Raw genomic sequence first — 14026 nt, forward strand, 5'->3', positions numbered from 1 at the left:
TTAAGAGCATTAGTTGAGGTTATTGCTATTGCTGCCACTGATGTTCGCTTCTCTCTGCGCGCAAGTAAACAGCATAAAAAATTAATTTCAGTGCTACGGCAGTGTCCTGGTTGGTTGTCTACGGCGTTAATCGTCGCCACCCCGTGATGCCTGCTGGAGGTGCCGGCTAACGGATGTTCCTGGTGCCCACAGTCACCGAGAGCCGCCGAAGTACCCCGAGCTGTCACCAAGAAGTGAACACGCGGACAGCCACTGAATCCGTCCTGAGCGAAGAACTGCGAAGCACCCGCCGTCTCCAATGGCTGCCACCTGCTGCTGCCACTATTGGGTTACGTGAGCTGAGATAAACTAGTTACGAGAGCTATTTACTTGTGGGCAGTTTCTCCGACTTCAGATGCTGCTTACGATTTTTCAAGTGTTCTTTTTGTCTTCATTGAGCTCAAAGTATTTGCTATTCACTCCCGGCGCTAAACTGTGTCACTAAAAAAGAAAATCATCAGTATAAGGGGTCTCAACGGTACATGAATTTACAATAAAATCTCGCTCCTCTACCAAGGCAGTGCCGTTACACGAAAGGAGGCCAGCCTGTTTGCTACATTATTTTAGGACATCGATATGCTGTTTCTACTGCGCATCAGATTTTTACCAACGTCAGCGCGTGTGTCACGTTTCTCAAATTTACGTTGTTGTGTTCCGTGGCGCTGCTACACGCAGCATGGAACTTCTCTGTTCTCTAGAAGCAGAATTTGACAATGAAGGAGCCTGCTGAGTGAACTTTGACTTTCGAGGTCTCAATTCAAGAAACAGCTTCTTGCCTCCCCTCGACTTTTCCGACTTAAAGATTCGAGTGGTCCTGCCCTGCGTTGCTCGACTGCAGTCATCCTCTGCTTTCCGCCTCCGTGCGGCTGAGAAGTGCCCCGATGCTAACTCACCGATACTCTGACAAGAATGTCGTATGAACACAGCGCTTCTTCTTTTTCTGCCACTAACCATGTGGTGGCGCTGCACTGCACTCACTTGTAGAGTCACTAGATAAGGTTTATTGATTCTACTCTCTTCTTTCGAGTCCTCAAGATTGCACTTTTTTTATTCGAATGCTTGCCATATGGAATACGAAGAGGCTTTCGAAAAGCTAGATTAGGTTGTGCAGTCTATTCTCTTCAAGAAACCTACCAGCATCCGGCTCTTAGCATTTTTCGTTAGCCACAAGGACGGATAATTCCCTCTAGCAGGCTTAAGTACAACTTCCAGTAATCGTCGTTTTGAGTACTGCGTTTCCAGGAAGTTCATGCGAAGAGTCATCTCAGTGGCCGGTCTGGAACACTTAAGACATGTGCTGAGCAGAGCATATTCCTGAGAGCCGCATCGGCACGCCACCAACGGTTTAAGGGCCGCCCCAGTCTTTATCCTTTTTTTTTTCAGCCTTTATCTTTTATCAGCCTTTATACCTTCACTAAACTCAAAACGTTCCGAGGGAGGAGGTAAGTGCGCGGGAAAATCAAAGCACATGCACTTCTCCTTATAGAGCACGACAAGATGTGAAGCGCAGACCGGAAATCAAATGGGAGGCTTTTGGTGTGCTAGCACGTCCACGTTCCTCTGGTGAAATTTCTGAGCATCTTCTTGTGTCCAATGCATCAGGATGCGTTTCTTTATTTTCATATGTAGAGCATGCATGTGGTGAGGGATGCGCAGTGTCTTTGTAACTCTTTGGAGTTGTGGCCGCCGCGGTGGGTCAGTGGTTATGGCGCTCAGCTGCTTAAACGAAAGACGCGGGTTCGATCCCGGCTGCGGCGGTCGAATTTCTATGAAGGTGAAATTCTAGAGGCCCGTGTACTGTGTGATGTCCGTGCACGTTAAAGAACCCCAGGTGGTCGAAATTTCCGGAGACCTTCACTACGGCGTCCCTCATAGCCCGAGTTGCTTTGGGACGTTAAACCCCCATAAACTAAACTCTTTGGAGTTGTTTAATAGCCGCTAAGGAGTCCTTGTAGATATGCACTTCTCTTACAGACGGAATGTTTTTATAGACTGCTTTGCATCACGGATAGCGTAGAGCTCTATCACCAGCGAGTCCCGGTGACTGGAGACATATTCCCGACTCCAATTCTATTTAAGAGTCCCTGCTTTAAAGGGCCGTGCTTTAAAGGGCAACTACGGTAGTTTTTACGTTATTTTGAGGTATTAATCGCATCATATTTCTTGGAGCCGCGTGTCTCGGACATAACAAACTGTTTTTTATACAAAGTAGCACTATTTTTTAAGAGCAAAAGCAGCAAACTGAAACCCAAATTAGATTCGTGGCCAGCGACGATGCTCTGGTTGACGCAGCGATGACCTCACAAACAGTATTCTAACAACCCTCGTACGCGCGTTGAATGGCTGAAGCAGCGACTGAAAATTACGGCTCAGCTCTTAAAATATTTGGCACCCCCTGATACGAGCATTAAAATTTGTTGTTCACACAGGGAGCGGGATATAACGTACAATCACTTTTTCTGACGTCGCCTGTTGAATCTTCCAAATACTTAGGAATGTATTTAAACCACAATCTGTCGTGGTGGAGAACTGATATCAATCACCTTCTAACTGACACATAAAACTCTAGGTTTTATTCGCCTGTTGTTTCGCAAAGCTAACAACGATAAACGACTAATTACTTACACAACGCTCGTCAGACCGAAGCTTCAATATGCGTCATTCATTGCCGCCCTATATTAAAACAGAATTTCATATTACAATAGAATTGCCATTTCCAGATAATAGTACATTTACCATTCACACTACAGATCCTATCTGGTTGACCATAACCATAAAGTGCGCGAATTCGATCAAGAACCGATTTGTTCAAAATGTTGTTCTTTCCTCCACTCTTCGGGAATTGAACGCTTTATCTTCATTTCTTGTTAATATTATTGAGAAAGAAGTGAGTGTTTGCATCGTCATTGTGACTGCCATTGCAATTTTTCCGTGTTTTGTACAACCTACCCTTCTACTGCAATGCCACATGCGGCGGTGTGGGTACTTAATTAATTCTAATTAATAATTCATTTATAATGCACATTTGTTTTAATAAATAATTAATGAATAAAATGAACTGTGCATAATTAACAAATTTCACCCACTACAAAACAGGACCAGAAGATTCATCGTACGTTAGTACTCAAGCGCCAGAAAAGAGAATCTTAACGTCCCAACGCTCTAAAACAGAAATAAGATATCACGTCTTGCCTTTCCTCATAAATTATACTTTAACCTCACACCCTACTCCGCACCGCTAATTAGTCCTGGCATACGTACATACAATCGACTTGACCTCAATAAAAACTTGAACCTCCATTTGCGCGAAGAGACGCCGTCAGATTTTCGATTCCCCGCTTGCAGTGACTTTTTTGTCGGTCTACTTTTTTTGTTTCTCTGCTTGCCTGAAGCCGGTTTTGTGCCAGGCTGCTCACATGCTGCTCGTTGCAGGAAAGAAAATGATAGGCGTAACGTTAAGAGACCGGAAGCGGGCAGAGTGGGGAGGGAACATACGCCGGTTAATGACATGCTAGTCGAAATCAAGAGGAATAAATTGGGCTTGGGCAGGACATGTAATCCGAAGGCAAGACAACGGCTGGTCCTTGTGGGAACAGGAGAGGATCCCAAGAGAAGGCAAGCGTAGCAGGGAGTGAAAGAAAGTTAGGTGGATGGATGAGATTAGGAAGTTTGCAGACATAGTGTGGGCGCAGCTGGCAAAGAACAGGGTTAATTGGAGAGGCATAGAGAGGCCTTTTCCCTGCATTGCGCGTAGTCCGGCTTCTGCTGCTGCTGCTTATGATGATGAGGATGATGATGATGACTGCAGCTCAGTTGCCGAACGCGCTAACCACTGAGCGCGGTTGGATCGGGTTACACATACTTCGCGCAGCTTTTCCCTACGCTGCCAGCTTGGGAGGCGACACTCGACCAAGAAGGAAAGCCTTTACTCATACCTTTTAAGAAGGCAGACACACGTTACGATAGCCAAAAAGATAACTTCGTACACCGGCGGCACATGCTGTTCATACAAGGCGCGGAAAAACAAAAAGAACTGTGCGCAATGCACCTGGCACTATCCCCATGGCTACATCGGAAAAAAATGGCGCAAAGTTTACGAAATGGGCTAGTTTAGGCTCAGTAGTCTTCTGTAAATTATTCTCTGGCCCTCACTTTCTCTACGCCGCAGGCGGTCGCGCATGGAGGAAACTCAGAATAAATACAATGCGTAACCGCGGGGACGGCATGGCATTCGTGAAGGCCCGCTAGAGCCAACCACCCCCGTGCTGGCGTTGTTAGGTGGGACGCCAATGCATTCCACAGCCGAGATAGACCACCTTCCTGATTACTAGGTGTATCAACCATCAGGATTTCGTAACACCTTTCCGAGTGGTCTCCTAGCCGTCTGCCCACCGGCAGTACGACCAGACAAACGCCGTTCAGTGCATGGTGCTGTTAGGGTCAAAGTGATGGAGGTGTCATCCGATCCCGTCCTGGAGCGGCGCAGCAGCACCGTAACATCAGAGATGCCCATTGATACTCCCTTGGCGCCCCAGCTGACGCCTGTGCCGGTTGTCTGCGCCGGCACGTCTCGGCAACGGAATCCGGCTGTCTTCAGTGGGACCGACGACTCTGATGTCAAGGGCTGGCTGCATGGCTTCCTACGAGCGGGTCAGCACGCACAACCGCTGAGGTGCCACCAGGAAACTAAATAGCGCCTTCTTTCACCTCGCTGATGTCGCAGACGTCCGGTTTCGCAACCAGGAAGCGGATATCGCCACGTGGTCGACATCCAGAACTAGCTTCACAGAGGTATTTTTCCTTCCCGGATTGCGCAAGCTACGCGCCGAACAGCGCTTGCGGGAGCGGGCCATAACAGATTTGTCTTTATTGCTTAGTCTTGGGTAGCATGGATCAAATGCTCAAATGCCCACATAGTGGGACGCTGTCAAGCTGCTGAGCCCTATGTAAGCACCAACCAACAAATAGTCTATTTATGGCTCACGTTTCTTGCAGTCGTATTAAACACCAGTAATGCACGGACGATGCTGGGATAAGTGAGAGCGCCACCAGGTTTAGTAAAAGCACCACGTACACATCTGCGCAAATGTGTTTTTCGCCCCTTCAATCATAGACATCTTTTTGTTTTATTTCAGCAGCACATGGTTCAATTAGGGCGAGAAAAAATTGATCCCGTCTCTGTTAGCTCAGCGATTCGTTCGAGTACCGCCCACCGGGAGTGTCAACATCCACGTCCTCAGGCGCCCTTTCCAATATTTGTTTTTATAATTTCTGCTGCACGACGTATTGATGGTTCTGCCAACTAAGATTGCGCGCCTCAGTCAAGCAAAGATAGATGGTGAAAAAGGGCTGTTTTTATGATAAAGAAGGACGTTCTTGCGGACTAGTTGGTTCATATCCCGAAAGCTATATACTAAAGCATATATCTTCTACTCCGGGCTCTATACTGCGCCCGTGGTGTTTTGTATGTTCCTCGTGGCCTATGTCATCGTCTTTTGTGCAGTTTTAACCTTTCCAGAATCTGTGATAAAGCGTAGAAGTCCCCTTCTTTTTAAATTGTGCCTTGTTGTCGCTCTGTTCGGAAACGACGACGAGAATCTATGTTTCAAACAATTTTTTTTAATGGTGCAAAAGATTTGACGGAAAGAAGAAAGAAATTGTTAGCGCTTAAAAACGCCCGCTGTGCAAGCGAGGAAGCAGAGGTTACGTGAACGCCTCGTGAATAACTTAAAAACAATGCTGTTGACGATATTTTTACAGTGCGACCTTTAATATATTAGAATAAAATTTGTTTCTAATCCCTATTTTAGTTCAAGTTTGTTAGGCGACCTGCAGTGTTTTTTAACCCCGCCTGGTGTCGTTTGCATACTCCGCAGATATGTTACATGCAGTCTCTCCTTCAACCCTTAAACATTCATTTCACAGATGTCCGCCAAACGTAAATCAATTCTCCTTCTGTCCAGATTGCATTCGATGACATTTCCCCATCGAATGCAAAGCTGGAGCCCTTTCCTCTCCTTCACGGTCTGTTGCAGGACCACCTAAGGCCCTTTCCTTCTCATGTTCTTATTCCTACCGATGCCTCGTAGGATCGCGGAAAGGCAGGTGTGGTAATTTTTTCACCTTCACTGGGTTGGTCTTTTTTTCTACGTCTTCCTGACTTTACAACAATTTATCTGGTCGAATTTTTGGAAGTTATCTTGACCTTACATAAATTCGAAACTTGCGCTTCCCAAGTCATGGTTCGATGGTTTTTTTTGTCCATTTGCTCTTCATTATCCTCACCCACTCAGTCTCCGGCATTACGCCTATTTAAGTTCCTAATCTCGCATCATCTAAATTTGGTAAGGTTGGCTTGGGTACCAGGTCATACGGGCTTTCACTAAAATGACGTTGCAGATTCATTAGCAAGGGCCTCTCTCTGCGGCCCAGTAATAGCTCTCCTGCAAAGTTGTGCATATAAAGCTATGGTCAGGTTTCACAGCTACACAAAATTTCAGGAATTTGCTGCCTCGGCTGTTACAACATCTCCCGAATATCAGCATCTTCTGCATCCTTGAAGTACCACATACTGGCGCTCGCGAAGACTACAGGTCTCTCATGCGTTTGCGTTGCCGGGTTCCTTAGCTAAACTTCTACCTTCACAGATTTGTACTGGCAGTTTCCCCTCTGTGCCTTTTTTTTTGCCGTACCTGAGACAATAGATCGCTTCCTGCTGTCCTGCCGCCGCTTCTCGTATATGAGAAGGCGCCTATTACAAATTCCGTTTCGCCATTTGGGTACGCCTGTGTCCTCAGCGGTTGTTTTTTCCATTGGCGCTTCTTTTCTTGGCCGAAGCGACAGGAGTGTGCGCTCTGCGGTGCAAAATTTTCTTCACGAAACGCAGCGACTCACATTCTAATTTCTTTTTCCCGCTATCAGTCATTACGAAATTGAAACATTACATGCGTTGTAGACGAATATACACTCAAAGTCATTGTCCCGTCTCCCATTTCCCAGTTAACAGGACCCCTGTCTTTGCGTCCTCCGATCTGTCAGCCTATATCCGAGTATTACTCCTTTCCCCCTTCTAAACTCTACTGTTTCCAGCGATTTACCGCATGTTTCTTGGTCGCTCCCTCGTAGCCCCGAAGTGGGTATGTGCCATCTTTATATGAGGCCAACCAACCAACCAAGGCAGGATACACCAAGCGAATGTACCTCTGCTCATATTAAGGATATGCAGCCAGAAATTTTTCATCACTCACGATATTTTGATCTTAATTTATGAAGTAGTGCCCTTTTCCGTTTAGCTTTCCCCCCAACCCCGAAGAATAAAAATATTAGAGATTACTGCGGCTACCCGCATAGGAGGACTGAGAACGCATTCACGCCTTCTCGACACTCGTCACCTCTCTTTTCCCCTCTGAGCTCATTGGCGTTTGCGTCTAATTATAATTATTTTATGTCAATCGAATTTTTTTTTCACAAATAATCACTCATAAAACAAATTTCAATCCATTTCAAACTTTATTTTGCAATTATTTGCCTATTTTTTCACTATTTTGCCGTCCACGGCTGTTTTCCCATCCACTCACTATATCGACGTCCGTGCTATTTTTACGTTTTTTAGACTATTGGATCTAATTAAATAACTAATGATGGTATTGACATCACATTTTTCGCGCGTCATCCTCACACAGTCCTCTCTCGATTGCAGCCACTAGTTTGATGCTACCTGCTTTGAGAGCCTCGCAGTCGCTGCGGACACGTTTTGGTGACATGCTTTGGTTACACGACCCTGCAAACATAGCCTAGTAAGGCTGTCGCATTAATAACCGGCCAACCTTGCAAAGTAGTTTCATGGCTGAAATCATGCGTGCAGCCACCAATGCTAGAGTGAGTGACTAAACGTTTATTGCAGAGGACGGTGGCTGGCACCAATGTGGGTGGACCCTCAGTCGAGGACTCAGGAGGCTTCTGCCGACCTCCTGGCGTTGAGGAGGATCGCTGCCTGGTCGTCGAGGCGTGCGCTGGTCAGCTTCAGCTCCCACGGCTCCAGGGCTGCATTAGGCGGCTTTCGATGGTGGGGCTTTTTGGGACTTGTCCACGTGACATGTGTTAGGGTGTGGCCGCACCATGGACATTTCTCTTCGCAAAGTGTTGGGTGTAGACAATCTAAATAGTGTAGGTTGGGATGTATGAGTGTTTTAAGACGCCGTACGAGGCAGTAGTATTCACAGGAAATGGAGGGTTGATGGCGAGTGTCTATTAAGGCGTTGAGTTTCAAGCCGAGCGGCCAAATGGGAGGATAGAGGTATAGGGCAGGAGGGGATAGTGCCGCTCGGTGAGTATATTATAGAACTAAGGCGTCCGCCCTGATGTTGCGATCAACGCCCTCGTGGCCAGGAACCCAGGTGATGACTTGGTGTTCATAGAGGGTTTGTCCCAGGATGGAGGATGCGTAGCGCCTGTCGTGGCAGACAGCCGCTTGTATACGCTCGACAGGCGGCTTTAGAGTCTGTGAATATGTGAGCGCTGTTGGACTGGGCTAACTCATTTTTATGGCGAGGGCGATGGCGATCGCTTCAGCGCCGGTTGGGTCTGGGGCTCGGAAAGAGGGTGCCAGAAGTGGAGTATTTGAGCTGTCTACGGCAACAAAGGCGAATATCTGTGAGTGGGCATAAGCGGCGATGTCGACGTAGACAGCGGTTGAATCATGCTCGTAGTGTCTTCGCAGACGCCGGGGTCGGGTTTGTCTCCGAGCCTTTAGGAGTTTTTGCTTCATGTGTCTATGGAGATGGCTTGAGTAAAGGTGGGTGCGGATGGTTGGGGGTAGTATCCCTGTTAGGGCGAGTGTTTTGGTTGCTTGGAGATCCTCGATTTGTTGGAGGATATGGCCCGTCCCGCGGAGGTCGTGACCAAGCGCGTGCGGCGACAGGAGACGAGCGCATCTAGGATTTCATCGAGGACGTTGTGGATACCCAGAATACCCAATGGAGATGTTGACGTGCACATGGGAAGTCCGAAAGTGGTTTTGAAAAATGTGCAGATGAGAACTTCAGCCTTGTATTGGTTGGTCTTGGTGAAGTGCAGGTACAGAAGGCTGTGCTGAATGCGGCTGACAGCAAGGGCCTTGATGAGTCGAAGAGTGTTCTCTTCAGGCATGCCCTTTCTTCGCCCCGCTATTGCGGCGGATCATGCGAGTGATGTTGAGAACCGAGGTCCGGAGGTTCTGGAGGGTGAAGGTGGGTTTGTCGCCGTGTTGAACTCAGAGGTCGAGGACCCGGATAAGCGGGCGTTCCTCAGTGAGACGTTCATGGATTCGGACACAGATAGGGCGAGGTGACTTGTAGCGGGGTCCATGTATTCCAAAGACTCCGCTTTTTTTACTGGAGAATAGTGCATGCCACTTCTATCGTTCATCATCACCTTCCTCTCCAACCGCACGGCCATAATCGCAATGGGCACCACGGGATCTCAACCCCACGACCTTCCTAATAAGGGCACCCCTCCTCTCTCGTTTTTAATATAGCTATGGCCTTCAACTAACTGTTCAAGAGGACATCAGCTACACTACGTATGCAGACGATATTACTTTATGGACTACTCGGGGCTCCCTCACGGCCAAGGAAGAGCCTCTTCAAAACGTCATTCTAACCGTCGACGAAATCGTCGATGTATGCATGGCTGATGTTGTCAAACGCCCCCTTGATGTCCAAGATATCAAGGTGTTCGCCTCCAGATGGGATGCCCGTGAGTACATCGTTTTCGAGCAGAAGGAAGACTTTTTGACAAGATGAAGTCAGCTTTTCTGTACCGCTAAAAGCCCGTTATTATGGCTGCGCATCCAATCCGAGTTGGAAAAGTCAGGTGCAGCTCTGACGTCTACTTTCCACAATATCGTTTCACCCGTTTTTCGGGACTTCAACGTGAGAGTGTGTATTGCACTTGCGATGCAATGACTTGGCAGAGCAGTTCTTAATTCCTTTTTCGTGACAGCTACACATTGCAGAAGCGTGCAAAAAAGGTGCTCAACAATATTCCGACATGAACCGACATGAATGATTTCGACATGAAGTGGCCTTCGCGCTGCACCTCATTTCTGCCCTGAAAAGAATTTTTGCCGCTATGGTGAAGGGGTTTAGCTGTCCAGACAAGCTTACTTCAAGAGTTACGCAAAAGGCTCAAACGGTTCCTCGTTTTTCGTTTTACCCTAAGAGTCACACCTGCCTTGTTCACTCTGTTTTGTGTTGGCTTTGAAGGAAAGTTACAGAAAATATTTGTCAGCAATATTCCTGACATTAAAATGTTTTTCTAATTGGATAACTTGAAGCATCACGTGCTCATATACAGGGTAATACAAAGGTTCCCAGGCAGCAGGGTCCGCTTTTGAGTCGTGTATTGGGGCATTTACAGCCATCCCAACCTATAAATCTCTGTAGGGGCAGTGCAAGTATCCTTACCACCTCTGAGGCCCATGGCAGCTTCCTAGCGTCTTAAATGCCAGAATACTTATTAAACGCGGGTCATATGGCCTTAAAACGTTCAAAGCACACTAATCATTTTCCCTTTTCGCAACAGCATCCGCATCACGCACATAATCTGCTTTTTGCAGCCGGAAGTGCCGCAAATACGTGTCTCGTCACTTACGCCTGTCGTCGACGCCAAAGGCAATCCCGTTAGGGTGCTACAAATACCTGCTGTAAAATAAAAAAAAAAGCACGATGAAGCCAACTTTTTCTCAAAGTTCGGCAGCAGCATACTCTTTGGACCACATCGCGAACCTAAGCTGCTTTTTGGGATTGAGTAACTTTTTGCAAATTATGCGCTTCTACAGAATGCATTCTCACTGTTGTCTCGTTGATTGTGCTGTATTATGTAAAAACTTCAAAAAACCCATCGAAGACCTATAAACTGCAGAAAGAACGGAAAACCCGTGGCCTGAGCTAAGAGTTGGATGAAAACTATAAAAGAAAAGCTGCAAGGGATTTGAGACCGCTAAATTAAACTGAAGGCGCGCTGAAAGAAAAGAGCCAACTTAAAGCAGAAAATTCCAAGCTCACACGTAGGCTTGATGAGTTTGAGCAGTATCAGCGAGTAAATAACCTTGACATAAAGGGTATTCTTGGCGATGAATCGCTAAGCTCTGTGAAGACTGTTGGGACCAATGCAGCACAGGAAAATACAGAACAGGATATTGACGCATGTCATCCTGTGTCCACTTCACGGTATTACGAAACACATTCTGGTTCAGTTTTTGGCCAGAAGTAAAGGAATGCAATACTCGAGAAGGCCAGCAATCTCAGGGTTTTCAAGTAAAGGGATAGGCTTAGAAACCTCCTGCTTAGTCTATGTAAATGAATCTTTCGCTACGCGTCGTAAATAGCTGCTTGTCGCGGGGATTAAAATGAGACAAGAGTTATAATGGGAGTTTGCTGGGCGGCTGGGTTCAAGGCGTTCTGCCGAAAAGATGACAACTTTTGGGTTTTAAAAGTCGCTTGACTGAATGATCTGTCGATATGACAGCCGGTCAACAATCGTTCAACTTCCTTCAGGTAGCACAAGATCTTGCGTTTTATGTGAACCGAAATAACGAGTAGACTGCCATGGTGAAATTAAATTTTGTTCTCCTAAACAGCACATACTGGATTCCAAGGTAAGGCTAGCGTAGCGGGGAGCTGCAGAAAGTTAGGTGGGCGGTTGAGATTGAGAAGTGTGCGAGGGTATTGTTCCGCTGTCACAGGACAGCGTTGATTGAAAAGATATGGGAGAGGCCTTTGTCCTGCAGTGGGCGTTGCCAGGCTGATGATGATTATGACAATGGCTTGACTATAATACGTATATGTCCTCATAGGATCCGTAATGAGCATGATGAATTACTTTATCTCTGTGTGTCTCTAGACTCACCTTTGGTGTTCTGTTCTCTACAGCCTGGCTGTCACTCGACGAACCTACACCGCAGAGTGAGCATTACCGGTGCAATGGTTTACATAGATCGAATAATAGTGGAGGTAATGGGGCCTTTTACGTACTACAGCCGAAAATCAGAAGGTTAAGTCGGACGTTTCATACAAAATGTTCTGAATTAAAAAAAAGGTTTTTTTAGCTAGGAGGGCGTTTTTTTTTTTGGCATAGAATTATCAGCAGTGTAGAGCGTCAGAATACAACAAAGATGTGCTAACTAGTAAGCTGGTTAAATAATATTGAGTTGAGAGCTATTTAAGTATTACTGTTAGGCTCCATATTTTAGAGAGGCATGTAGACCACCCTGAGTAATACCTATATCAGTTTTTAGAATTTCAAAGAAGCGCTTAACCTCGCTATTGTGGCCCAACAAATTTTGCATTCATCGCGCCCACATATATGCGCTTTTGTAACGCTACCGGGCAAAGCAGCCCCTCCAGTGCACGTAACTCGTCGAAATAGCCAAAATTTGTTGTGCAACAGCTGCAAGGGTAATTGCGTTTTCGAAATTCTAAAAACTGATATGGCTTCTACTTACGGTCGGTTACCCGCCTCTCCATAAATAAGAGGACAAACAGCAATAATCAGAGAGTTAACAACTCAATGCTCGTTAACTCCGCCGCGGTGGCTCAGTGGTTATGGCACTCGGCTGCTGATCTGAAAGACGCCGGCTCGATCCCGGCCGAGAAGGTAAAATTTCGATAGGCGCAAAATTCCAGAGGGCCGTGTACTGTGCGACGTAAGTGCTCATTAAAGGGCCCCAGGCGATCGCAATTTCCGGAGACCTTTCACTACGGCGTCTCCGTAGCCTGAGTCGCTTTGGGACGTTTAACCTCCACAAACTATAAATCATCAATACTCGTTCACCAAACTACTAATCAGCCCTTAGCTGTATTTTGATGCACTACACCGCTGGCAATGTTATGTAAAAAAGTGCTCTTCTAACTCAAAAAGCCATTTTTTTTTAATTTCACAAGATCCTAGATAAAACATCCGGTGTGAGGATGTTCAATGGTCACAAGCGTTAAAGAATGTCCCACGATATAGTTAGAGGCTACCGCGATTGTAGTAGCTTAAAGGCCGCATGCAGGGCATGAGTTGCGCTTTTTATGAACACATCGAAGGCGTCCTTCGTTACCTGAGTGGCTCTGGACTTCCCTTCGCGGTCAGATAACCCTCTGGCAAGGCATATGAAGCAATCTGCAAATTCCTTTGCGAATGGAAACCTTATCACAAAAGCGACTCCAGTGACGTCAGGCTCAGTCACGTTCCTGGAGATACGCATTATATCGACAGTATACGTGTGTAATTATCTGTAGAAAGAAGCGACTACGTACCATCATTTTAGTCCATTCCACGTGCGCTGCCTTTCTTACAGGCCTGGTTCCAAACGTCGAAGTAATTAAGTTACTGTAATTAAACAACACTTACTCTTCGTTGTAATGTGCAATGTAATGACACGCTTTCGTTCTCTAAAAATTTACCAATGTAATGAATTATTATAGCGCAGTAATTTCGCGCCAAAAGTAAAAAAAATTCGGAACTAGTCCAAGATTTATCACTGACCTCAGCGTCGGCGCCAGTCAAACGAACATGAAGAGAATTTGAAGTTGGCCTGTTGCGAAAGTGCACCGAGTTAAAATTAGAAAGACAATACTAGCACTGAAATGAGAGCTTTTCGGGGCTAGAAAATAAAACAAAAGCGATGAATGCGCCGCCATCACCGACCATTATCATCCGTCTCAGATGCTGGAGGTGTGCCGTTACATCTTCAATGCAGGCGAGTACCTGTCGAGACTGGACCTCTGGGCCGCACCACATAGCTGGCCTTACTCCAGGAATCTAGCGTGTATGCATATCTTCAGGTAAGTACTTTATGCCATAAAGCATGCTGTAGCAATAAAAAAAAAATAAAGTACCCACCGGTGGCAGAATGGGTACAGTCTTTCACCTGACCCTGTGATGTGCTTCTCAGGGGTGGAATCCGGGAAAGCGGGTCACTGACCATGCCTTCTGATATTAAAACAGTGCCAGTGGGGTC

The 14026-nt window shown here is 46.4% G+C and overlaps 1 protein-coding gene across 1 annotated transcript in view; it reads left to right on the top strand.

The window, feature by feature from the left end:
- Positions 1-9228, top strand: part of LOC144120205 (uncharacterized) — a 57727-nt gene extending 48499 nt beyond the window's left edge. The window contains exons 2-3 of the mRNA XM_077652620.1: positions 7943-8054; positions 9071-9228. Of these exons, the coding sequence (XP_077508746.1) occupies positions 7943-8054; positions 9071-9228 (270 nt within the window). The remainder of the gene's footprint in view (positions 1-7942; positions 8055-9070) is intronic.
- Positions 9229-14026: the final 4798 nt, after the last annotated feature.

The sequence above is a fragment of the Amblyomma americanum genome, chromosome 2 (genome assembly GCF_052857255.1).
Source record: "Amblyomma americanum isolate KBUSLIRL-KWMA chromosome 2, ASM5285725v1, whole genome shotgun sequence".
Lineage (NCBI taxonomy): Eukaryota > Metazoa > Arthropoda > Arachnida > Ixodida > Ixodidae > Amblyomma > Amblyomma americanum.